The sequence below is a fragment of the Falco peregrinus genome, chromosome Z (genome assembly GCF_023634155.1).
Source record: "Falco peregrinus isolate bFalPer1 chromosome Z, bFalPer1.pri, whole genome shotgun sequence".
Classification (NCBI taxonomy): domain Eukaryota; kingdom Metazoa; phylum Chordata; class Aves; order Falconiformes; family Falconidae; genus Falco; species Falco peregrinus.
The window spans coordinates 17,328,833-17,354,951 of record NC_073739.1 but is presented as its reverse complement, the minus strand read 5'-3'; the positions used below and the strand labels follow the sequence as shown (position 1 = coordinate 17,354,951).

Genomic DNA, 26,119 nt, shown 5'->3' with positions numbered 1-26,119 from the left:
GACGGCTCCTCCGTTTGTGCAGGACAGAGGGACGCCGCGCCGGGCTAGAATGGCGCTGGGGCACTCACTTCGGCGGGCAGCAGCGGGGGCGCTGCGCGGTGCCAGGCCGGAGCCGTGAGGAATATTGCCGAGCCCAGGCCGCCGAGCCGGGCCCAGCCGAGCCCAGCCGAGCCGGGCCGAGCCCAGGCCGCCGAGCCGGGCCCAGCCGAGCCCAGCCGAGCCGGGCCGAGCCCAGGCCGCCGAGCCGGGCCCAGCCGAGCCCAGCCGAGCCGGGCCGAGCCCAGCCACGCGGAGCCGGGCCCAGCCGAGCCGAGCCGGGCCGAGCCGGGCCGGGCCGGGCCGAGCCCAGCCACGCGGAGCCGGGCCGGGCCGGGCCCAGCCACGCGGAGCCGAGGCGCAGCGCGGCGGCGGGGGGCACTGACGCACGGCGGGGCGGGCGCGGCGCTATAAAGGCGGCGGCGGCGGCGGCGGCGGCGGCGGGGCGGAGGCGGCGGGGCGGCAGCACCATGGAGAGCTGCCGGGCGCTGGCGCTCTGCGCCGTGGCGGCCGCGCTGCTGCTGGGCGCCCGCGGGCAGGGGCCGACCCCGCCGCGCCGCGCCCGCGACCTGGGGCCCCCCGGCGGCGGCGGCGCCTCCCGAGAGAAGGAGCTGGTGTGGCGGGGGGCCGGGGCCGGGGCCGGGGCAGGGGGGGCGCCGGCCGGCCGGCCGGGCGCGGCCTGACGGGGGCTGTGGGGTGTCTCGGCAGATTGAGGCGCTGCAGGAGGTGCTGGAGAAGCTGAAGAGCAAGCGGGTCCCGCACTACGAGAAGAAGTTCGGGCAGGTGCCCATGGTGAGTGCCCCGGCGGGACGTCGCGGCCGGCGGCGGCGGGACGGGACGGGACGGGACCGGGCGGGACGGGGCGGCCGGCGGCGACTGGCCTCTCACCGCCTGCCGCCGTCCGCAGTGCGACGCCGGGGAGCAATGCGCCGTGAGGAAGGGGGCCCGCATCGGGAAGCTCTGCGACTGCCCCCGGGGGACTTCGTGCAATTCCTTCCTCCTCAAGTGCCTGTAGGCGGGGCCGCCCCGGGACAGGCCGCCGGGAGCGCAGGCACTGGCGTCTCCCCGCCTCGACGTGCCGGCCCGGGGCGGTGGCGGAGAGTTCCCGTGGCTCGTCCGCCCGAGAAACGCAGCGAGGAGCCCCCGCGTCGCCCGTGTAACGCCGTCCGTGACATCCAACATCCGTGGAGCTGTTTTCTTTCTCTCTTCCCCACACCCCTTCCCCTCCCTCCCCTCCTTCCCAATCTGATTTTGTCCATGCAGGGAAAGCCCAGACCGTGCCTTCCCCAGTAGAGGTGCCGGCACCGGGAGCTGCAGTGCCATACCGGCGCAGAGTCGGGTCGTGCCGAGCCGTGCTCGGGAGCGGGGCTAGCCCCGCCGGGATGCCCGACTCCTTCCTGTGGCGGGGAGCAACGTCCCACTGCCGGCCGGCGGGGCTGGCCCGGGGGGATCCCCTGGGTGGTTGCAGGGGTGGGCTGTATGTGTTCAAAGCACCCTGACCCCCTCTTTCTTGCCCCGCAGCTGAGAGGGCTCAACTCGGCTCACCCCGGAGGGAGCAGTACCCAGCCACCAGCAGTATCCACCCGCACCGCCGGTTTCCAGCCGCGCTCACCCTGCGCTGGAGAAAGCCCCGCAGGGGATACGGGTGGCATTCAGGGGTCCGGCACTAGCCTGGCTGGGGTGGGGCTGGCGGGGGAAATCGGTTGCTTCACTGGAGCCACCACGGAGAGGAAGCTGTCTGGATCCGTTGCAAACTACCAGGGGATATCCTAGTCATGTAGACCAAAATGCTCATGTTTCTACAATGAACTGATGTATATAAATGTCTGTCCCCCACAGGTACACTGTGTGTTTCCTCAAACTCATAACATGTTTTAATCCTTTGTTTGTCTCCGTTAATAAAGTCACTGTTCTGATGACAGTGTTTTGGAAGAAGTTTTAATTTCACACACTGGAATCTCTAGCACTCAGAGGGACAGGCTGAGGGTTACTCCAAAATAACTGCAACCACCTGCATTACTGTGTACTTTAGTCAAGCTGTCAGCCAGGTCAGGACAGGGCTGGAAACTGAAGTTCGTGTCTTCTGGCGCTGGCTCTGCCGCTGGCTGCTCCCTGCCCCATGAGCATCCAGAGGGACCATGACAAGCCCAGATGCTTCAGCAGACCTCAGGTTTTCCCTTGGGAGAGGGCAGGGTCCATCCCAGCTGCAGGGACCAGGCTGGGGAGGCAATGCAGGGGAGGGCAACCACTGTGGGCTGGATCATCTTTGCTGCTCTGTGTTTTGTTCCCATAAAAGAGGGACCACTGAAGGAACTTCTTGCTTCTCCCTGCGTGTCTGTGCCAGAATCTGCTTTTATTTTTACCAGTAGGGAGATGATGGGCTGCATGGGTTAAGGCAGACATGGGGGAAAAGCACTCCTTCAAACAGATTTCTATTTGGTGCTGAAGAGAGCACAAATTTAGATGAGAAACCCAGAGACTTGTGAGGAAAGAGATTTCTATAAGGCAGTTACTTTACTCCTGAAGAGTAAGAGCACATGAGCAGACCTAGCTGAAACAGGTACAGAAAAACTGACTGTAAAAGGAGACATGCCACTGTTTATTATGATTATTACTATTATTGTCATTACTATTATTGCTGTTGTTGTGTTGTTGTTGTTGTTATTATTTTTGTTTTCCAGGACACGGATGAGCTTTTCTTAGCCCAGAGAAAGAGAAAATAAACAGCAGCTGGCAACATCCAGAGACAGTGTGAAGGCTGGTGGATCGGATGAGGCCACAGGGCTGGGGGATACCCTGCACAGGGAAGGTAGTACTGATCTGGGGGCTGTGCATGCTGGGGACAGGGGCAGGAGGGGAATGTTACAGTAGGGCAGGAGCCATGGTGCAAATGGTGGGAACACTGTCGAGGGAGGACTTTACAAAGAGAAAAGGGTATGAAGTGAGCAGGGATGGAGCAGTGGGATTTTCCAGGCAGAGGTGGCAACCAGCTGTGACTGCAATTTTTGTGCCTGTGGGTGGGTGCTGGCCTGCGGGGGAGAGGTGTGATCGTGCATTCACAGGGCTGGAGGTGTGCTAGGTCTTGCAGATTGGTAACTGTGCTTGTGGATGTCTTTCTAGTATTTCCCAGAGATACTGCAGAGGCAGTTACTCTAGATTTCTTGTGGAATAATGAGATAATTTTTGTAACATCTAGGTTTGGTGTGTATCCCCACTACATACATGCAATAGAAAGGACTTCCATTTAGGTGCTGGATGCTTTCAGACATGGAGCATGTAGGCTGGTTGCCCAGTGGTCCCCTCAGCGCTCAGTCCAGCCCCAGATACTGTGGCCATCTTAATAAACTGAGTTATGTGTAGATTGTCTCAACACGTAACATTTTTACTGAAGGTTTATTTACACAAAATAGGAGTGAAACATTAAATAGTAAAATGTATCAAGAATGATTCAGCTTGCGTGTTAATTTATAGTTCTTGTCTTGCCTGATGACAGTGCTCAAAATTACAAATGTGCTTTAAATAAAGATCAAAATTCTAAATATAAAACCTAACTTAAAGAAACTGGGATTTATGGTTCACTTGCATGATGCTGTCATTATGAGAATACTCTGCAATATTGTGTGCACCAGCCTGAAGGCTGTTATCACGTTGATTATGCTCATGATCACTTATATTACAGTCCAGTTATTTCTGTTGTACAGATGGAAAGAAGCAGGTGAGGAGGGTAACCTGTGCTGTAACAGTCAGGATAGAGTTTGCATTTGATTATTTTTCACTCCTAAAATCAATGATGTGAGATTACATGATTTTTCAGTTAAAAACCCATTTGATTTCACCTTCCCTTTTGAAGGGTTTGGGCACACTGACATGGTGTTTTAGAAGCAGGGGAGTGCCTATACCTCTGTGAGTCACCAGTATCCTTTGAACAAGAGGTTGTAATGTCCCCAAGGGCAACAACGGGCCTCATGGGCCATTCCTGCCCACACACACCCCCCCGCCCCCTGCCTTAAGTCTTCTTCTCCCCTTGCCCATCACCCAGGACCCCATTTCAGTCCTGGATGGGGCCCTCAGCTCATGTTCCACTGGTCCTACAGGGTGCTGGTCTCCAACTCCCCACAGCACTGTCCTGCTCAGCTGTGGGCCCTGTGGGCTGATGTGCCAGCTTGGTCCTGGCCCTGGCCCATCCCCATCCCCATCCCTGGGGAGGTGCCTGATGCCCCCTGGTGTGCCCGGCTCCCTCTGTGAGGGGTGGGATGGGTCTGGCTGTCAGGCTTTGGCCCTGCCACCCCGGAGGGCAGCCCATAATGGTGCCAGCCCACCGCAGTCCCTGCAGGATGTACCCCAGTGCCTGCCAGGATGCACCCACTAGAGCTGTGGGAGGTGGACAGCTGGAGGCCAGTTGTCAGTGGTGTACCTTAGGGGCAACACTGGAGTCAATACCATTTAACATCCTCATTAATAACTTGGACAATGGCCAAAGTGAACAATCCAATTCGACACAGGGCAATGCCTCAGGGGAGGAGTACCCACACACACCAGGACAGGTTCTGTTGGCCCACATGGAAGGGTTGGGTCCTATCACACAGCTGAGGACCACGCCACTCAAGAGGAACTTAACATGGCCTTGTATTAGCCTCAGCTTCACATCTTTGCAAAGAGTCTGGGTTCTGCAGATGTCCTTTTTTACCCACCAAAAGGAGAGAAGGGGCAGAGCAGCTCCTGCCCAGTTCTCTGTGTGCATTGATCCAGAGTGTGAGGTTAGTGATGAGATCAACATCAAGGACACATTCCTCAACAGACTGCTGGATGAAACAGAAGTACAGTCTTGCAGATGGCAGGAAGGGGGACAGCCTTCCAGAGCAGCCTGTGGAGAGACCAAATGCTTACTTAGCATGGTTCTTGTCTGTCATGGAAAGACTATTCAGGAATAACTCTTCTTGTACTATCCTGTGCCTCTGCTGACTCTAGAGACTGCAGAAAAGCTAATAGAGACCTGTGGCTGGATTGGGGCACCTATGAGAACAGAAAGCAAGGCTGTCTTAGTCAACATCAGTGAAAGGGCCAGGGAACACACCAACAGGCCCTACACACAGCTTAGCTGAGCACCCAAAACAAGCACTGCAGCTTTCGAGAGTTTGCCTTGGGCTTAGATAGCAAGAGGGTTGAGAAACAGTTTGACAGTCCTATGGTTCAGAAATAGTGTGTTTATTCAGCATGAAGTAAAAAGCCCAGCTGCCTCAAGTGTCAGCCCATTAGGACTCAACCACGGTGAATCTGACTGCCTGCTGGCAACTCCATTTCAAGATCATAACTTTCTTTTTGATTGGATCTTCCACCTGGAAAGATATGTGAAGAGAAAACTATTCCTGAAAAACTGGCTGGAAGGTCCTTTCTCTCTGTGCAGTGGGCTGACCAGCAGCTTCTGCTGGCCCTGCTACCCAGGGGGTCACTGCTGTGGGCCTGGGCTCCTCACCAGCTTCTGGGGCTTCTGGCAGCTATCAAGCATCTGGGTCTGGCTAAATACATTACACCCCTTTTCAACTACTGTACACACCAAGACTGAAACACAAAGGGGCATAATGAGAAGGGCATAGAAAAAAGTGTTAAATCAAGATGGTGTTATGATCCACCTGAAAGAAAAAAAAAAGAAATATAGTGCTAGAACTCAAGGAACCCATGCACAAAACCCATCTCTGTCACTAGTCTAACTGCAACCGAATGAACTAGTGGCATGGCAAGCAGCCGGACAAAAGGGGTATAGCTGGATTTTGCTGTTTGTCTCTTCTCCTTGCTTTCTGTGGGATTTCCCTGTGTTGTATCTGTTGTATCTCCTAGCACAGAGTTTGATCCACCATCTTCTGGATCACCTTCTTCTAGGGCATGTTGAACCTCTTCCTAGAAACCACCTAGTCAGAAACTCAGACAAAGATGATCAACTTCACTGCTTATCTGCAGTCAAGTCTTCTCTGGGATGTTTCCACATAATTCACAGACTTGGTGTCCCTGGTGGAGGCAACACAGGCACTGCTCTTCATTAAGCAGCATCAGAAAAATACATGCTTTTGGGTGGCAGCCTCTGGGGTAGAAGATGGGGCAAGTACTGAGAGGACAATTGAGATTCACGTCAGGAGAAGTCACAGAACTTGAAAATAAAGTTGCATGGCACAGTACATTTCACACTCTGGAAAAGTCCCATGATATTTTCTGCTCGGTGGTCGGTTTTGCTGTTGCTTGGGTTTTGGGTGTTTTTGTTGTGGTTTGCTCCGCCCCGCCCCCCCCCCCTTCCCGCCCCCCACCCCCACCCCCCCCCCCCGCCTTGTTTCAGTACCTCATTCTTTTGAGTTACCAGAGAAAACAGTTACCTATCAGTCAACACTGATACATGTTTGTGGCTGTTTTCACGCTTTCTGCTTCTTTGTAACTTGTGTGGAAGTACATGCTGTTGCATCTACTCAGTTGCTATTCCTTGTAAGGTTTCAGTGTAACCGAAGTGGTGAGGTCTGTGTCTTTGGGCTGGTGGTGAATCCACCACAGGCTGGAGCCGGGCAAAATAAAACGCGCAGATGAACAAGAGGTGGCAGTGTTGGTTGGAATAAAAATTCTCAGCGCGCAGCTGTTGCTCGTCTACATGGTGTGTTAGCTTAACCGTAATAAATGGCATTTTTGCGATTGATTCCCACCCTCTTTTTTTTTTTTCTTTCAAATAAAGCTAGCTGGAGCACACAGCTATACTTTGCCTGGCTAGAGGATCTGTGATCCTTTACAACCCCCAGCAAGTCACCTCTAGATCTCTGCATGGTGTCACAACACCCCTTGCTGGAAAGGGAGGGTGCACAAAAAGGGACTTGGGGACCTAAGCAGACTTACTTGGGGCCTTCGCTCCCCACTCCGATCCCTCACCCCACCTGTGTCACCCCCATTTCAACTCAGACATGCGCCTTCAGACCCCAGCCTTGTCTCCTGGAGGCAGCTTGGACCTGTGCTGTAGGCATCTTGTCTCCTGCATGGAGCCCTTGTCCAGATGTTGTAGCTTGGCTCCATTTCCATCTCCTTCGACTGCACTCACCGCACGTCATGCAAACCGCATGTCAACCAAAAGAACCAGCTGGTGGGTCTGTGAACTCCAAATTACATTTCAAAGTGTGGCACAGAGAGGGCAGATGGTGGCAGGGAGCATCCTTTGCCTGTGGTTCTGCTGGATCTTACATGAACCTGTAAGACCATGACAGGGTGCAAGCTGGTGCTATGTGTGCTTCCTATAAGGTCTATAAGATACACAACCCTACTGAACATTTTAAAAAACTCTGGCTGGCAGTCTGAGCATGTGAAACTGAAGTGTGCTGTGACCTCCTGGTGTTCCTGTCCAAACCAGAAGCAGCCAAAGAAAGAGGTATGGAAGTGACAGTGGTATTCAGTGGCAGAAAAGTAAAAAGCCTGGAGAAGCCTGACGGGCAATCAACTCCTCCCACACCCTGTTAATAAACATTCTCCGTATTTGTGTTACAGTCCAGTGTTGTATTTTGTACATGTGTTTAGTAGTGGTGCGTCAGCAGGCATGTCTACAACACCACTTCTGTTAAAAGACATTTATGATGCTCTTGAGGAGGTAGGAAGCTGTGGGGGTATAAACACCCTTTTTGAAGCTGCTAAAAGGCAAACTGCCAATTTGAAGAGAGGCCTGTCTTGCAAATTAGGACTCTTACAGCTTACACAAAGCAACAAGAAAACACTTTGAAAGAATTAAGGCGATTGTGGCAAAGGCAGATGCACAGTGGCAGGCAGATTTGGTGGACATGCAACAGTCTTCCAAACACAATGGCAGTGCAACTTATGGTGACAGACATGATCCAAGCATGCCTGGGCATTGGTCTACAAGGCAAAACAGGTTATGAAATAGCCAAGGCTTTTACAACAATTTTTATGAGGGAGTGCTAGCCTCAGAAATTATGGACCAACCCAACACAAGAATTTTTAAACTAACCTTTAAATAAGCTATTAGAGCAGTGTAAATGTTCGCCATATTTTTTGAAAATAATGAAGCAAAAGCCTCTGTCACAGAGCATTTTAACAAAGACCTAAAAACCAAGAAGTGGAGATATTTTGCAGCACACAACAGTTTTTGCTGCATTCATGTGTTGTCAGCATTTGTAATGAATGACAGTCATAACTTTTGCAGAGTGATCAGAGCCCAACATGTGGACACAAACCCTTCAAACCCTGTGAGGATCTGGAAAACCCTATGGGTGTATGTGTTTAAAATTAAAGAATCTGTGCCTCTGTTGAAAAAGAGAGACTACATCAGAATGAAAGAGAGATCTGAGCAAGGTTTTGACCCTTCCATGCACATGGATTGTTACACAGCCCAGGTTGGCAGTGGTGTGACTGGTTTTCAAGGTGTCCTGTGGTGTATGGTACAGATGCTGGAGGTACATTCTGTAGCTTGTGTCAAAATTATCAAAAAAGAATGTGGGGTGCCCAGGCAGGTCTTGCTTTATTTTGTTGATGAAAAGACAGACGCTAGTAAAATGACAGCAAAATAACTTTTCATCAGGGGCTGCTTTGTAACACAGACAAATAGCTTTTATGCTGCTGCCAAAAAGCACATCTCCCATGATCAACAGTATAGGCAGTTTGGTCCTGGCTAAGCATTCTGCAAGCTTCCCATGTCATTTTGTCATAGTGACCCACTCATGTGCCCATAAATGTGTTAAAACACATTCTCTTTAGGTGGTCCTTTTGGGTAGTTTTGAAAAAATGGGGTAAATAACCTTTGCAGCTTTCAATATCCAAAGCATGGGGGAGACTGCTTGTGGGTAAAAATTGTAAAGACTCTATGAAACATATATGCAGGCTGGGTACATGTATATGCATGAGTTTACAATCTTGGGTGACTAATTTCTTCAGAAAACGACTAACAGTAAAGTAGACTTCAAAGCCTTTAGCATTGTGTGCTAGGAGAGTGTAGCCCTGGACTCTGTCAGTAAAGAAGTGAATAAAATGTGAGATGTCCCTTTAACTTCTCATTTTCGTTCAGTTTTCTTTTCTGCCCCCTCTTCAGCCAAAGGGTCATCCAGGGCTATCTTCACATAAAAAATGTTGTTTGGGAAATACATTGCACTTTGCTGTGTATATTCCATATCATAGTCAATATAACCCTGCCCCGCCCCTGGATTTTCGATCATGGGCATGATTTACAGTTGGGCTCAATGATCTTTAAAGGTCTTTTCCAACCCCAATGATGCTATGATTCTGTGATTCTGTGATTCTATGATTTTTGATCCCTGTTTCTTGTTTACATTATAGATTTGTTCTTAGCATGTTGCACACTTCAGCCCTTACACCCATGACGCTTTTTTACAGACCTTTCGTGTCTCACAGAAAATCACAGCCAGGTTTTTAACAACCAGGGCCTTGTGCCTTTGTAAAAAGTCCCCAGCACAGCACAGCGGCCTGCAGCCAGGACACCTTATCCTTGCCCCCACGTTAACTGCACAGATGTGTGATAACAGAGCCAGCAGTAACATTTACAGCTCAGTGTTTGATGAAGCCCACAAAGCTTTCTTGCCCAAAATATTTCCTGATACCCTTAACATCATAATAATGTTCATTGTGTAAAAGGAGGAAACCGCTCTTGGCATATCTAAGAGTGCTGTTTGGCTTAAAGACACCTCAGCCCTTTTCCCCTTTGGATAGGAGGGTGATGCACATGTTAAATCCTGGGATCACCTTCTGCCCCAACGTGAGATATTCACTGGCCCAACATGTGGAGCAGTCTGCAGTTAAGGGCCTTTTTGTCCCTTAAACCCATTGCTAACAAGATGCTTAAACTGGTGCAGAATTCATTTACCTTTCCTAATTAGCACTTGTTGTAACAGTCCTTCCTCTTTTGTTGGCTTGTAAGACAAGGCCACAGGCATAAAAGCCCCACCAGCACCGTTACCACCATCATCCTGCCTGCTGCTTTTCTTTGCCTTAAAATAATCGTGTCCTGAGCTGAAAAGCTCTGCAACACTCCGGTGCTCCTACCGATCCACAGGGCTGCCTTGGCCGGCTCCTTGGAGGGTTCCACGTTCCCCGTCCTGGTGTCCCTGATGCGCTGCTGCTGTTTCTGCAGCCAGATGGTGTGCGTGCAGGGAGGGCAAACCTGCCTTCTACTTTAACTACTTTTTATTCACATTAAAGCTTCATTATTTGTCCCATTAGCTGTCAGTAAAAGATGTTTTCGCTACTTCATACCTATGCATTTACAGATGTGTATTTAATTTCTGTATCTTTACACATGCACAGACATTTGCCAATACTTGAGTATATAACTGTAGACGTATAAATCTATATGAACTAGTTTGTCTATGTGTAAAGAAATAAAATATGTATTTATACATATTTTTATGCTCTTCTATGTATCTACTTCAATATTGCAAGCACTGTACATGACTGCACATGTTTCCCTATCTTAGCGTTCCCTGCTCCAGAGGAAGCAGTGAGCTGGTCAGAGGGAGACCAAGAGACACATGAGTAGAACAGGAGCCAGCCAGCCACAGGGCAAGGCAGTGGCAATTCCTTGCCATAAAATGGTGGCTGAAACAAAACGGCAGCTCCCAGTGCACAGAGGGAAGAGACTTCCTGTTCTGGTGGGTGAACTGGAAGCAGCGGCTGGTCTTGGTGGCCATTCACAACAGAACTTGTGTGGGGTGTGAGGGGGCCTGGGGCTCCAGGCTGGCCCCAGGAAGCCTCTGTGCTCCCACCCTCCCTCAGGCAGGTTCCTGCCTGGCAGAGGCTGCTCACTGGTGGCCCTTTCTGCTGAGAGGCTGCACCATAACCATCATGTGCTTCTTGCAGGCTGGCACCACGCTGTGTACCCTGCTGGGCCCCTCTGGCACGAAAGTGGTTCCTGCCAGAAGAGGTTAAAAGGAACCTAAGGAATGGCCATCTTTCCTCCCCTTCAGCTGAACTCATGCTACCTGCCGCCTATCACACAGAGCAAGTAACAGCCCTCCACATGTGGCAGAGAGAGCAAGCTGAGGGCAGAGAGAGGACCTCTGAGGGTCCCTCCCATCCAGAAATGCTCTCCCCTGTGCTTAGTGGCAGAGAGGACAGTGCTAGGAACCACAGGTAGGGTGTCCCTCTGCTCTGGTCCTCAGAGCCAGGTGGGTCCATGCTCCTCAGCAGCAGGAGCTGTGCTTTCTTCTCTCAGGAGTGTTGCAACAGAGGTCTGGCACCCCAAGCAAGGACGTTTCCTGCAAGAGCAAGGAAACTTCCTTGGCAGCTGTGGCTGAACTTGTTTCACCAAGCACACACAGCTGCTGTCAGCATCCTGGGGAAAAGCATCAGCAGGGCAGGGTGCAATGTGGGACAGTGTGATGGCATATGCCCTTTAAGGAGCCACAGACACCACTGAGTCTGAGCTGCAGCATCCTGGGTTTGGCTAGGATAGAGTTAATTTTCTTCATAGTAGCTGATGCAGTGCTGTGTGTTAGATTTAGTATGAGAATGATGTTGATAACACACTGATGTTTTCAGTTGTTGCTAACTAGTCCTTACCCTAAGTCAAGGACTTCTCAGGTTCCCATGCTCTGCTAGAGGAGGTGCACAAGAATCTGGGAGAGAGCAGAGCCAGGGCAGGTGACCCAAACTAGCCAAAGGGGTGTTCCATACCACAGAATGTCATGCTCAGTATATGATCTGGGAGGAGCTGCCGCGTCCAGCTGATCGCTGCTAAGGGGCTGGCTGAATGTCAGTCAGCAGGTGGTGAGTGATTGTATTATGCATCACTTGGGTTTTTTCCCTTTGGGTTTTATTATTTTTTCCTTTTTTCTCTCCTTTTCATCACAGTTGTTGTTGTTGTTATTATCATATTTTACTTTATTTCAATTACTGAATTGTTCTTATCTCAGCCCGCAAGTTTTACATTCTTCCAGTTCTCCTTCCCATCCCACCAGGGCAGAGGGGGTGGTGGGGAGTGAGTGGCTTCACGGTACTTAGTTACAAGCTGAGGTTAAACCACAACATGTGGTTTCACTTTCTTGGCCCCTGCTTTTCCTGCTGCACTGCTTAGAACTGCGTGGCACACAGGAGAGGGTAGGAGAGCATTCACCTGCTTTTTCTAAACTGATTTTTCTTTTCATTTGCAGCAGGTGAAATATCAAAGTGACGTGTGGAATTAGACTCTATAACTCGAAAGTTATAAAGTAGGTATGTTTATTGCGCGCAGATGCACGGGGGATCGCTCCTCCACAAGCGTGCATGCCCGAAGTGACCAACCATCTCACATTTAGACAATGAAACAAATGAATATTCAATTAACGCCTATACATATTCGTTACCTAAACCCCGCTTCGTATGTTAATTAGCTTATCAGTCCTTTGCCTGTAATGTGGTGGTCTTGCAGGTTTGTAGGTGATTCATGTCCTTGTGACCATCCGATCTTCTTCAGGTGATTCATGTCCTTGTGACCATCCAATCTTCTCCAGCAAGGAGACTTAGCACTCCCTCCCTCTAGATAGCATTTGAATGTCTCTCATCTTTTTCTCATTCTCTTTTAAATAGCCCCTTTGTTAGAGAAAGAAGGGCAGCGTCTCCCCGTCTCCCCTTTGTTAGAGGAAGAGGGGCAGGCGTCTCCTCAAAACTGTAGTTGTCTCCTCAGAGCTGTGTGCCTATGAGACCAGACACCGCACCCATGACCAGTCACCATACCCACATTCCTCGAGCAGACACATACAGTCACAATCGATGTCCATTGTCCCCATTTCACACTATTTCTCCATATCAAAAGAGAAGGAAAGTGCTACACTGTCCCTTTGCTCTGCGGCAGACCTCTACTGCCGCATGTGCCAGGGCAGTTGGGATTTGCCTGCAGAAGAGCATCTGCAGGAGGGGGCCTGTAAATCAGGACCATAAAGTGGCAATCAGTTAACTGAAAGGAATGTGCTCGAGCTTGTAGGCCACAAACCCTGGGAGGACAAGGAATGTGAATAGATAACAATTACCAGGATGAGTCATGCTGGGAATGAGGAATGGATGGGCCAAGGAGAGGTAACACCTTGCTGTTAATTGATGAAAGTGCCCTTTGTTTGTAGTTAACCACCAATCAGGGATTGCCTAGTGTGTAATGCTTAGCTTAAAGAACCAATCTGTTTAAAGCACACAGCTTCTGAAAACATATATAAACTCGTGATGGCGTACAATAAATCGACGTCTTGCTTGCATCAAGCTGCGGCCCGTCTCTTCATTCGCAGCAAATTGGTGACCCCGACGTGATCCGTTTAAGGATCCGACGTGAAGGGCTCTCGAATCGCCTGAGCGACTTGCAGCGAATCCCACAGAACTTTGAATGGAGCGCTGAAAGGGAGCGGGAGCCGGCCTGAAACCCCTCCGGAGCTGAGGTGAGCTGTGGGAAATCCGTAACGGGGAATCGGGCTTCGTCCCCAGAAAGAGACGTATACGGACTCATGAAGGGTCTTCTAGTCAGATCAGGGAGTCCGTGCCTCAGTCTCCTCAAATGGTGACCCCTGTGGTGGTGTCCTGAAGCCTTGGAAGAATAAGGACGGAACTGGTCGATACAAAAGACAGCTCGTGGAAGAGGGCTGCGTTCCGGAGGAGACGTCTTGGCTCAACGATAGTCTTGCTGGCTGGACCAGGCGGACAACCTAAACCCCGAGGATAACACCTGTATGCATCGAGACAGGTGAGCAGCCAAGAAACTTTAGAGATTTTAAATATTTGAAGAAATTTTAAGAAGCTTTAGAAATCTGTACTCATTGAGACAGGCGAGCAGTCAAGAAACTTTAGAGACTTTGAAAGAAATGAAGGTGGTCAGCAGACAATTGTATGATGCTGCCGCGGAGGGGGACTACGCGTCGAGAATGCATTTAGCACCTTGGTGGCAAATTTTGACTATTCTTTGCCAAGTGTGGACTAATTCTACTAACGGTGCTAAACCAGAGGAAACTGTAAATTCCACCAAGAGTGTAAGCACTGAACTAGAGGAGGCTGTAAATTCCACCGACAGCGCGACTCTTCTCAACACACTGTCAACGATGGCGATTCTGTCCACACCTCCTCTGCCCCCCAAAAGCTTCTGTCACTGATTGCAGCTACCCTCACAGCACAGGACCAAGCACGGGAACAGGATAACTCGGACAATGATTCCATTGTCACTGATAAACCTTTTGATCCAGGTCCTATAGATCTGGAAAAGGAGCTAGACCTTCCCCCCGGCCTCCGTCGATGCATTGACTGTATTTTCAGGGAGGGTGAAAGGGGGTCTGAGGGATTGGTGGCAGGAATGCAAGTGGGAAACGCTTAAGTGAGGGGTTTTGGGAGTCGTTATGACATGTTCAGTATTTTGTCAGACAAATCAACCTCGAGAGTGGCAGTCTGTGCAATACGAGGCTGTTAAAGAGTTAAGCAAAGCAGTGTGCGGGAAGGGAGGATTCATAATACGTTTGTTATGTCCCTTCTTGAAGTGATGGCAGAGCCTTATACACTCACACTGCATGATTGGAAGTTATTGCTTTGTATGGTACTAACTGATACAGTATATGATGTGGTTATCTGATTTTTGTGAGCTATGTGTAGTGGCCTTGATTGAAAACCTTAACCGGGGAATTGCTGTTAACTATGAGCAGTTGGCTGGAGCAATTAACTGAGCCGATTCTGTGACTCAGGCAAGGTATCCCAGGGACAACTGTTTGCAAATGAAGGAATGGCTATTAAAGCAGTCAGGATGCGGGAGTCTTGCCACAGTCTTGCAGGGTCCTAGAGAGTCACTAACTTTAATACTAACTTTATTGGTTAGCTTCAGAATGTTTTGCAACAAGTCGAACATCAGGAAGCTCAAGGGTTGCTTTTAAAACAACTAGCTGTGATAATGTCAATGAAAATTGTAAACGGGCAACTTTCACAATCACAACCCCAACATGTGTCAAATGATTGTAACGCAGAACTCACGGCAGACTGTAACTCTCAGGCTGAGTTCTGGAATGCAGAATAACACATTTTTGCTTCTCTATTCTGTAAGAATAGTACACGCTCTTAAATTGCTCAGTAAATTAGGCTGCTAGCTTGCTAAACAAAGTAATACTACAAATACTATTTTTTTTTTTCTGGCTTATTAACAGATGTTGATTCTGTCCGTCATATGTTGCTACAGAACCGAGTTGCTATTGATTTTTATTATTAGCACAGGGACATGCATGTGAAAACTTTGATAGGATGTGTTATGTGAATCTGAGTGACCACTCTGAATTAATTTACAAAAGTATACAAAACTTAAAAGCCCTAAAACAAAGATCTGCAGCAAAGCCAGGGGTGGGATGCCTTTGGTCTCTTCTCACAGCTGGGAAACTTTGGGCCATGACTCAAAAGTATTACAGGATTTATTATAATTATCTTTAACCACCTTATTGATGTTTGCCTTATGTCTCCCATACCTTTTTTTCCTGTATTCAGTGTTTAGTTGATTGTAACATAAATCAGGTCATGGTCACCCAGCTACACACAACTTTTGCCTTGTCGCAATTAACAAGCAAAAAAGAGGAGAATAGAGAATGTCTGAAGAGAGGTATAGGAGAGGAAGCTGGAGAATATTTGACCTAACAAGAGATGAGAGAACAGCTGGGTATTGTGAAGGAGACTAGGAAAGATAAACATGGTTATCTAGTGTTTAATAGGTGTCTGCATGCTTGTAGAGATATATAGCTATGTAACTGCATGAATGATTCCTGCCCTGAGCCTGGTGGTGCATGCAGCTGCGGTTTGTGTCTGGGCTCAGAGGTGTAAATATGGGTTTCTCTGTTAATGGTAAAGTGTCTCTGGTTGGGTAAAAAAAAGAGAGGGAATGAAGGGAATGGCCCCAGAGACACGTTCAGAGAAAGCATGCTATGTTTTGAACTTTTTGACTGAACCAGTTCTTGTTTGGTGTGCCCTTCCTTGAAACTGACTTGCAGACATTGCAAAAAAGTGAATGTATGTGGGGAATGAAGAATCTTACTGAAAGCCTTGATATTTGGGATAATCGATTACCTCTGTATAATGTTAATTCAAAAGAAGTTGATATTGTTTACACTTTTGTGATAAACGCAGTCATGATTCATGTCAAAAATGGAATGTACTGTGATAAGTGTAATTGTTGTACCCCGTGTAAATCTGGGACCTGTATCGCAGTTGTGGTGAGTGGGCGTGTGTGGTTCTCCTTTAAGACAATGTGATGCCCCCCCCCCCCCCAGGCAATCGCGGCCTGGCAAAGCCCGCCGGCCGAAGGAGATGAGGAAAGCGAAACCACGGCAGGGAAAGCCCGACGAATGGGACAAAGACCTTGAGATTTGAAAAAGCGCGCCAAAGGAGAGCCAGTAGGAGGAGAAGGCGTACCCTAACGGCCCGGTGGGGAAAGAGCGGGACGAACAGCCGGCGAGAAGGGATTGGTCAAGATCCGGGGATAAAAGACGCTGCTTTTAGGACTCAGGTGTGCGCGTGGTGGAACTAATTGAGTTCTCCGCGCACCCAGTGCTGTTTTTGCTTGTTGCTTCTCAATCGAAATTGATTGAACCCAAAATAAAATTGTTTTAATTGTTATCGTTTATAACACTTTGAATGTCGATAATTTTCTTTCTGTAGATGCTAATGTAGTAGGAGGCTATGATGGGAACGTATTGCAGTGGTTCTTCTCTTATCCGGAGTAACAGCAGGGAAAGCATTAAAGAGTTAAATCACCTCGTTTGGTAGGCAGTTAAGAATGTGAGTCAAAATTGCCACTGCTTTTTGTTGTTGGCTCAAGGACACGGCTGTGAGGATTTGGATGGTATGTGCTGAACGGATTTTAGGCACCCCACTGCAGCAACATGTTATCAAAATCTGAGAAAATGTCAGCCTTTTTGGCATCCATTCACTCAATTGGCAGTATTATTTGCTGTTACCTTGGTTGCTGTCATGGTTGCAAGGGCCCTGCAGAACATGGCAAACCTGGTACTAGCTGTTCAAAAACAAAAAGGGGAGATTGTAAAATTGTACGGAACAGACAGCGTGTTGTTTTGACACTGATGTGCAGTTTTAGCCTTGCTTTGATGAAGTGCAGCTGTGATCCTGCAGCAATGAGTTAAATAACTTTGAGGGAGTATAAGAAGAAACTAGGGTGAGACAGAAACAAAGGAGGAATGTGATCTCACCTCTAGAATATAACGAAACAGCATGAACAGTAGAGAGTAGCCTACAGTGAACAGCAGTAAGGAAAGTGTTTTATGAATGTGACTGATCACTTGAACTCTATTCATAAGCAGCTTGCTGAGTTAAGAAAAAATGTACAGGCTGTAAAGATTGAGAATGGGTTAACGGACTGGCTTTCAAGCCTTGGGTTAGGGGGCTGGTTACAAAATATAATCAAAGGAGCATTGATGGCATTGACAGTATTGTTGGTTTTAGTATTATGTGTTCCTTGTTTGTTTCAATGCTTATAATGAGAACACATGTTTAAAAAACCGGGATTTCAATTGCTCAAAAAAAAGAAGGGAGAGATGCAGGAGGGGGCCTGTAAATCAGGACCATAAGTAACAGTTAGCTGAAAGGAATGTGCTCGAGCTTGTAGGCCACAAACCCTGGGAGGACAAGGCATGTGAATAGATAACAATTACCAGGATGAGTCATGCTGGGAATGAGGAATGGATGGGCCAAGGAGAGGTAACACCTTGCTGTTAATTGATGAAAGTGCCCTTTGTTTGTAGTTAATCACCAATCAGGGATTGCCTAGTGTGTAATGCTTAGCTTAAAGAACCAATCTGTTTAAAGCACACAGCTTCTGAAAACATATATAAACTCGTGATGGCGTACAATAAATCGACATCTTGCTTGCATCAAGCTACATCCCATCTCTTCATTCGCCACAAGCAGCCTTTGTCCAGCCTCTGGTGGCTGTGGGGAATTGTCCCAGCTGACCCAGGCAAGAAAGCCTGGCAAAGGAGTACCCATTCCTCACCTTTTTTCTGAACAGCAGCATTACTAGGAAAGACACCATAGACCTCAGGAGATGGGTGATTTGGGTGTTTTCCTCCCTGCACACACTTCTGACAGCCATGGCCTGCAAGTTAGGTCACAGCCTAAACATGACAGAAGCCACATCTGGGGGTTGGTCTGGCCCAGACCCCTTCTGTTGGAAGAAAGCTCCAGGGGAGAAAGCCCAGAGCTGTGAATAAGAGAATCAGATGTGGTGTTTTGCACAAATCTTTGTGGTTTAACAGAAATTATTCAAAGAACTCTTGTCAGCATCAGAAGCTTCCAGGGATTTCTGTGTTTCCAGAAAAAAAAAAAAAAAAATCCTCAGCAATGGGTTAGCACTGACTGTAGCTAAACACTGTCTTTGGGATCACAAGTGTCAGTGACAGTTTCCCCACAGGGAATTTTTCCAAAAGACAAGCTGTTTTCCCCTTTTAAACAGTCTTTGTGGGGGACACATCCTGGCTTGGTTGAGCAGGAAGGGACAGGGAGATATTTGCACATGAAGACTTGATCTGTATCCTGTTTCCCTCTAGGAAGGGAATGGGACTATCTTCATGGCAGTGGGAGGAGTTCACCAGCACGAAGTGACATCTGTGCTGGCAGAAGGTGAGGCTTCTCCCAACACCATCTCCCTGGAGCAACATCTAGATCCCATCATAGTGAAAGCAGAGTACTCCTCCCTGTCCAAATTTGCTTCTGTCTCTAAGAGAGGTTTACATGGCATAAGGCCTCTCTTCATCAAAGTCCTCATTCTCCCATGTTTCCCACAGAATTCCTGGATATATTGTACATCAGCTGAGTGAGAGCCATCAGCTGAGGGGATACTTGGACCAGCTGCCAGCAAGAAAGCACACCGGGAGCTGAAGGAAGCTCTAGACACAGGAGCAGATGTTAACTGGGAAAGCCAAAATGCACACCTGCTAGCAGTGATTCGAAGGTGAACTCTTGATTTCAGGCTGTAAGAGCTCACTGCTATGCTGCAGGTCCCACCTCAGTGACTGGCTTTGACTTAGCTGGGAGCACACACTAAAGCCACAATGTACCTCTGTTTTTCAGACCTACACTTCCAAGTTTGGTGTTTTCCTTCTCTGTCTCCTTTTTTGTTCCTCTTGTTCTGCCCCTGGTTTCTGGTGTGCCCGTAGGAAACTCACTTCATGGTGGTCCTGAGTGTTCTCCTCAGGGAGTCACGCAGAGATTTAGGGGACAGCAGAGGGCAGAGAAGAGTGGAGAGCCCTGTTACCAGGCTAGTGCAAGTTTGCTTGGCTCCATGCTCCAGCAGCTGCCTGCTCTGTCAAAGCTGATGTATAGCTCTGACAGAATCGACCTGCCTCCTCCAAGCAAGGGTCACAGGGATGTTCCCTGTGGTATCACAGGGAACAACTCACAGCCTTATTTAAAACTCTTGGCCTTGCAGGACTTCTTTCAAAACATCCCCTTGATTCTTTTGCTGGCTGACCTCTATCAAGGACTGGATGTGACCTTTGGAGAAGCTGAGTGAGGAGGGAAGACTGGAAGAAGTTAAAGTTTTGCAAGTACTCTGGTATGGAGAGACTGCTAGAAGCCTGGGATTTCCCTGCAAATTGACAGTTTCCTGTAAAATCCCGTTGGTTCTGACAGCTGTTTATTGCTGCTATAGAGGGGGATTTAGGGGGAAAGTGGCACAGTAAAGCATTTCTTTTGTCAGACCACTTCCTTAAGGCACTTGAGATTGCTCCACATAATGAGTCTTGTAAGGAGTGGTCAGCGGTCCTAGTGTCTTAGTGAAAGTAGTCCCCCTGCTGTCAATCAGACATGGACAAGTAGTCTTCCTTTGAGGGGGCTTGAGTGAAACCAGGAGCTGACAACTACCATACTTCCTTCCTGACCAGTAGATTTGAAAGCTGGCTTACAGGACCTGGAAAGCTACACGACACAACTGTGGGCCTTCATCTGGTTTAGCAAAGCCTGCAGTGATTTCTCTTGACAACATATGATTTATTAATGTTGCTGATCTCCTTAAAGACATGGGCTTCAGTAATGCTAGCATGTCAGTGCAGATTTTGCAGTTAACCCACTACTGAACTGCTAGTGGTGATTTTTGCACGGTACTGCTGCTAAGTCATAGAAAAAGCACATGCCTTCCTCTCTTTAGAAGTTATGTCATTTCTATGAGTTTAATGAAATACATGCTTTTAAAGAAATAGCAGCCACTGAAGTGGTTCTACATGATGTTCATGTTCCCTTAGGGTGGCCAACAAATTGCCTAGAGCCAATCTTCTCATCCTCAAGCAGTTGCTGTCTCTGCTGCACCACATCAACAAGCAGGATAGACTCCAGCAATCTTGCCATCTACATTTGACCAGTGTTGAGTGTGGAGAACATGCTCCCACTGGAGGTACAGATGGAGGTAAAAGACAAGCTATGGCTATGCTGAATGTACCAACCAGCTACACCAGTCTGGGCCAGTCATAGCATTCCTCTTGAGAGGTATCTTGACATCTTCTCTCTTGAAAGTTTGTGGAGGAGCTTTTCAAAGGGAAGTGACCCAGATGCAGCTTTCTGCACATAAGAAAGGGCTAGGAATCAGAAAGGCTGTTTGATGTACCTCTGCCCCTTCGATTAAAATCAGTGGGTTTATGTGTACAGGTGAAAGTGCTGCTAGAGTTCATTATTAACAACTGCATGGAAGTATTTGGGAAGGAGATCATTTGCGTTCCTTATCCCTCAGTTGAGGAATCACCAGTGCCCATAGACAGCTCCACAGTTATGGAGATGGACAGAGAATCATCACAGGCTGGGACTGCTGATCCTTTTCGCTTAATGTGTTACTGCATCTGTGAAAAGCCAAAGAGTTTCTAAGTGTCCAAGATACTACAGCAGTGTTTTCCTAATGGAAGACTGCCCAAAAGTTCAGTGACAAAATTCACAAAATAAAACTGCAGATGTTAACCATCTGGCCTTCACATGTACATTAGGTGGGGCTGGAGACAAAGCATTGCTCACTCAACCCAGCTTATCCTGCAGTCCGTGTTTTGCCGTGGCCTCTCAGGACAAATATGCAATGAAGAAAAATGTTTTTTTCTAACACCTGATAGTGATAACAGTTGTTTTGAACTTGTGTTATCACAGTTAGCTCTGTTTACTCTTGAAGGTGATCTGAAACCTGATGGTCTAGACTCTGATTTCTGAAAAATGCTGACTGAGATATCATTTTCCAAAGCATTTCCCATCAGTGCAGCAGACATTACAGAGAACAGGGCATCAGAACAGGGCCTAGAAGAAAACTGATACAGGGTTTAAGGTAGGTTTTGCTTCTGATTTTACTTCTGATCAGAAGTCACTCCATTGCACATGCTTTTGCTTCCTAGAGCTGTGTTCAGAAGACCATGGTGACTACAGAATAGAGGTAGATACAAAGTGTCTGACAGATCTTTGTCAAAGAGGTAGATACAAAGTGTCTGGACAGACCACCCTCTGCTCTTACTCCTCCTAGACTCAGGGGCAGATATGCAGTGAAGTGTGTCATGTATGAAGGAGTGTCCTGATGCAAAACTGAAGACAAATATGTGTAAGGTCATCATCTCACAAAGAGAGAATGAATGTCCAGTCTCTACTGTGAGGTTAACTGTGAAATGAAGGCAGGTTCTCTCTTCTCTATAAGCTGTGGTTCTCCCTTCTTTCAGCTGCTGATTTCCTTGTTGAGAAATAGCTTCCCACTGCAGACACAGGATCAAGCCCAGGAGAGGTGAGGAACATGGACGTGAGCATGGACTACGCAGGCTGAGAAAGTTGTGGTTGTTCAGCCCAGAGAAGAGAAGGCTCACCTTGTTGTGACCTTTGAGTACTTAGAAAGAGCTCATAAGAAAGTTGAGGACAGATTTTTTAGTAGGGCCTGTTATGATAGGACAAGAGGTAATGGATTGAAATTGAAAAAGGGTAGATTTAGGTTGGACATAAGGAAGGAATTTTTTACGATTAAGGTGGTGGAACCCTGGAACAAATTACCCAGAGAGGTGGTAGATGCCCATCCCCAGAAACTTTCAAGGCCAGGCTGAACAGGGCTCTGAGCAACCTGATCTAGTTGCAGATGTCCCTGCTCATTGGAGAGAGATTGTACTAGATGACCTTTAAAGGTCGCTTCCAACCCAAACAATTGATTCTATGATTTTATGAAAATACATTATACCCTACCATTCTTCACCACAGTCTTACTCGCACCAGAGGTCACACTAGATGTGCTGATTGTCCCCCTTCTGGAGCTGGAATTCTGGCATGACTCTTGGCACTGATCTGGTCAAAGTGATTTCCCCTGACTGAATTTCCAGAGTATTTAGAGTTAATTAATGGCACAAGATTTTCAGGTACACTCTTTTGTGTCATATCAGCTACAAACTTATCTGCTTTTTCCAAAAAGATCTGTAGAACAATTGTGCATTTATTCAGCTTTTTGTTTTACCTTCAGAAAAGTCAGTGAGTTTAGGAATATTTGCAATAAGATTTTAGAACTCTACAGATTTTCCACTTCTTTTCTTATTGCCTTTTCATACACCTATAAGGAATTAAAGGAACCACCCCCCAGAGTCAATTGATAAATACAATAACTAAGCATTAAAAGGTCTCTCTCAGTATCTTCCAAGCCAAGATAAAGCCTTCTTTAATCTACAGAGTTGGTTAATGTTTGATTGAACTCTGATTGCGAATTTGGGAGACAGCACTGGCAGTTGCATCTGCTTGCATTTATCCATAAAACATGTAACAAACACTTCAGACCAATATGCACATCCTTGCCAAACACAGATCACTGACATGAGACTAACGATGACAGTGGTCTGATGTATTAAACCAAATGCAAAAAAGATGAAGAGTATAATGAAAAGCATAAAGGCAAATGAGAGATTATAACTTTTTGTGCGCCATATTCATGGAGGATGCTGTACAAGCTGTAGTTCTATTATAACTTCACCTCTTGTTTGTATGCCTGAAATTAACATCTTTACAAAGTCCAGCAGGGGGGGATATTCTTCTGCATTTGAGCATAGAGTATTAAAAAAAACACCACCTGTATTACCAAACTCACTTGAAAAGCAGAGTAATACTGTCTCGGTGTTGTTATTCAAGCTACTTTTTGTAGGCAAAAGATGGCAATTCTAAGTCTCTTTAAATTGCAGAATCAAAGATGGATTAGCTCATTTATTTGTAGCAGTAGACACCAAAAGAAAGTGGGATTTTTTTTCTCCTGACTATATTACAAACACTAGTGGTACAACTAGTGCTCCATAATGCACCAATGGAGGCTAGTGAATGTGAAAACATACCACCCAAGGAGAGTGCGCTGCAGCCCACCTAGTCTGCAAGGGCAGGCTGCCAGCTGCTCATCCCGTCATATCCATACATTGCTGTATTCCTGATAGACATTAGACAACAGAAATCTGGAATATGTCATGCCCTCATTTGAGCTGATCTAGCAGGTTTTAGTATGTAATATTTCACCCTTATTATATACCTAAAGAACACTGCGGTTCAGGAGACAAAGCTGTTTTTTTGAGGTACTTTAATTACTTACGATGGTAATAGTGAGACAGTGCCAGGCCCAGAAGTTTCATTAAAGTCTTTTCCTCAGTGCTGAATGAATTGCTGTGGCCAGAAGTATTTTCTTCTTTAAATATATCTTCATGAGTGCATACTACAGCAATATTATTGCTTCTCATATTCTTCGAATACATTTTGCATGTATTCAACTCACCTGCTACAAACTCTTAAACATCTTTCTGTATCTTGCACCTTGTGATTTTAAATTGGATTCAAATTTACCTAGTTTTACTAATATCCTTATGTGGAAAAGTTATTCAAGACTCAGCTACCAAAGATGACAAAAATCTATGTATATAAAAACTAATACAAGCCTGATACAATATGGTTGTATTCATATGCAAAATACGTCAACCGACTTCTTTGTTCATAGAGAAACCCATAGAATTCAACCAAAAATGGAGATCATACTGGAGGATCCATGGAGAATCATTGCTGTGCAATAAGGACAGTATACGCTACAAAATTTTGTAGAAGGATTTTGAAAAGCTGAAAAAATATGTAGTTCTCTATTAAACTCTAGAGCTGTTGAGTATCTACAGAGAACTGTTGACAAACTATGTGCAATTCTGATTTTCTGTATGAAGTAATCCAAACAGGAAAAGATCTTTATGAACAGTTTAGGGGATGGCAGTCCTCTTCATTTTTTAAATAAGAGAACTGATCCACTGGTAGTTGCATCAATTGTGCCTTTACTTAAGTACCAGTGCTATAACTTAGCTAAACCATGTATTTGATCTGCTCTGGATCTACTTTTAATTGCTATTGCACCATTTCTCGTGTGATTGCACCATTTCTCGTGTGATTTACACCTTGTATGTTCTAAAGTACTGGAGATTTGAAAAGCATTTTGAGGACTTTCTGCCCTCTGTTGATGACATAGTGTAAACTCTTTTTTTAGGGAAACATCCATGCTTCCTGGAAATTTAGTGGCAGCTCCAAAGAAATACTGCAGCAAAAGTTGTTCAGACTGAAGATTTCTCATGGTATTCGTGCTAATTAACATGTGAGGTACCTTTAGCTGTGCTTATTGCTGCTTTCCTGTCTGGGCAATAGCCAGCTATTGGAGAAACACGTGTGAGTCTCCAGGTTCCTGCTGTCACATCAGAATTAGGGCAGGAGAAGGTGCACTGAGCAATGAATGAAGCTCTGGAGTCACCTAGTGCAGTTTAGCCTCTGTGCACCATGAACACAAGAGGATCCTGGTTATTCTGTGGAGACTTCTGCTTTTGTTAATAACTTTGTTGCAGTTTTCAAATGGAAAAGCTAGAAGTACAGTGCCCTAAAGAGCTGTATGTTGGGAACTGAAGAAACATGATCAAAGTAAGCAGTATGCATGAAATCACAGTCGCTCAAATAAACTTCCTTAACAGCACTGAAGTAAGGGGTATTATATCTCTATTGTTTGCATCCTTCTTCATCCTTTCTCGACCCAGTCTGAAGTACAAGATAGTATTTAAAAAGGATCTTGTAGCATCATTACAGCAGGTCTGGACATTTGGATAAAGGAGCTGCAGAGCTCCTCCAGATGAGGCTTTTGCAAAGTTACCTCTACTCAGAAGTAACATTTCAGTTGAGACCTTTCATGCTACCCAGATTCTGGATGGGCTTTTCTACTCCCTTTTGACCTGCTTTATCACCTCATTATGAGAATGCTCATCCAAGCACTTTTAAATATATATACAGATGAATTATTACATCCTATTTTATAACCTCAGTAGAAGATGGAAGCAGTGGAGTGCATAGTGTTTGTTGGGATATTGCTGGAGAACAGTTTAGCAGTTGGTAGAGAAATGATCACATCAATTTGCTGCATTATGTGTATTACATCTGAAAATGTGATATCTGCATTAGTGAGTAGTCAGGAGCCCAGGTTAGCAACCATCCGCTGGTGTTACTTCAGCAATCTCAGTATACTGCCTGAACAGATACCACCTTAATTAAAATTAGGCCAGATACATGCTTCGAGAACAATAGGCATTTAGAGATAGACATGAGCAATTTCTTGTGCTCCTAATGATGATTTCTTACGAACAATATGAATTTATTTACCCGCTTTTTGACAGTAAAACAGGGGTGTAAGAAATGTTGACTTTATTCAAGAAATTGCAAGTACTCCTTTTTGTGCTGTGTAAAGGAATGAAAGATAAGTTTATTTGTGTTTGTGGTTGTGGGGTTTTTTTTGTTTATTGTGGTTCAGCAAAGACTGATTTTGAGGTCAGGGAGGTAACTAAAGAATGAATTGGTGCTGTGTTAATTTTAAAATACCTTAAGTAGAACATTACCAAGATATTTCAAAATTGCTACAGTGCACACACATACATACTTACCTACCTATGAATCAAACACTAAAGCTTTCTGTATACACTTATGCACACAGGTCAGCAGCAGATATAAGCAAGTTTCATCAGGTGATGCAAAAAGAGAAAAGAGCTTTGAAATACTTTTCCTTCTGTACATGCCAACTTCCCTTCAGTTCCTTCTTGTTCTTGAGCAAACTACTACTTTCTTTAGTACCATTATAAAACTT

At 46.6% G+C, this 26,119-nt stretch overlaps 1 protein-coding gene across 1 annotated transcript; it reads left to right on the top strand.

Annotated features, from left to right (window-relative positions):
* Positions 1 to 492: 492 nt before the first annotated feature.
* CARTPT (CART prepropeptide) lies at positions 493 to 1,937 on the top strand. Its single transcript, XM_055791339.1, has 3 exons — positions 493 to 650; positions 745 to 828; positions 944 to 1,937. The coding sequence occupies exons 1-3, from the start codon at positions 507 to 509 to the stop codon at positions 1,049 to 1,051; spliced, it is 336 nt and encodes a 111-aa protein (XP_055647314.1). The 5' UTR covers positions 493 to 506; the 3' UTR covers positions 1,052 to 1,937.
* The last annotated feature ends 24,182 nt before the right edge of the window (positions 1,938 to 26,119 follow it).

What these genes read in the sequence shown, in the direction of transcription:
- CARTPT (XM_055791339.1), top strand. Translation starts at nt 507, where the DNA reads ATGGAGAGCTGCCGGGCGCTGGCGCTCTGCGCCGTGGCGGCCGCGCTG. An exon ending in CCTCCCGAGAGAAGGAGCTG is followed by an intron (nt 651 to 744) that starts GTGTGGCGGGGG and finishes GTGTCTCGGCAG; the next exon opens with ATTGAGGCGCTGCAGGAGGT. An exon ending in AGTTCGGGCAGGTGCCCATG is followed by an intron (nt 829 to 943) that starts GTGAGTGCCCCG and finishes CGCCGTCCGCAG; the next exon opens with TGCGACGCCGGGGAGCAATG.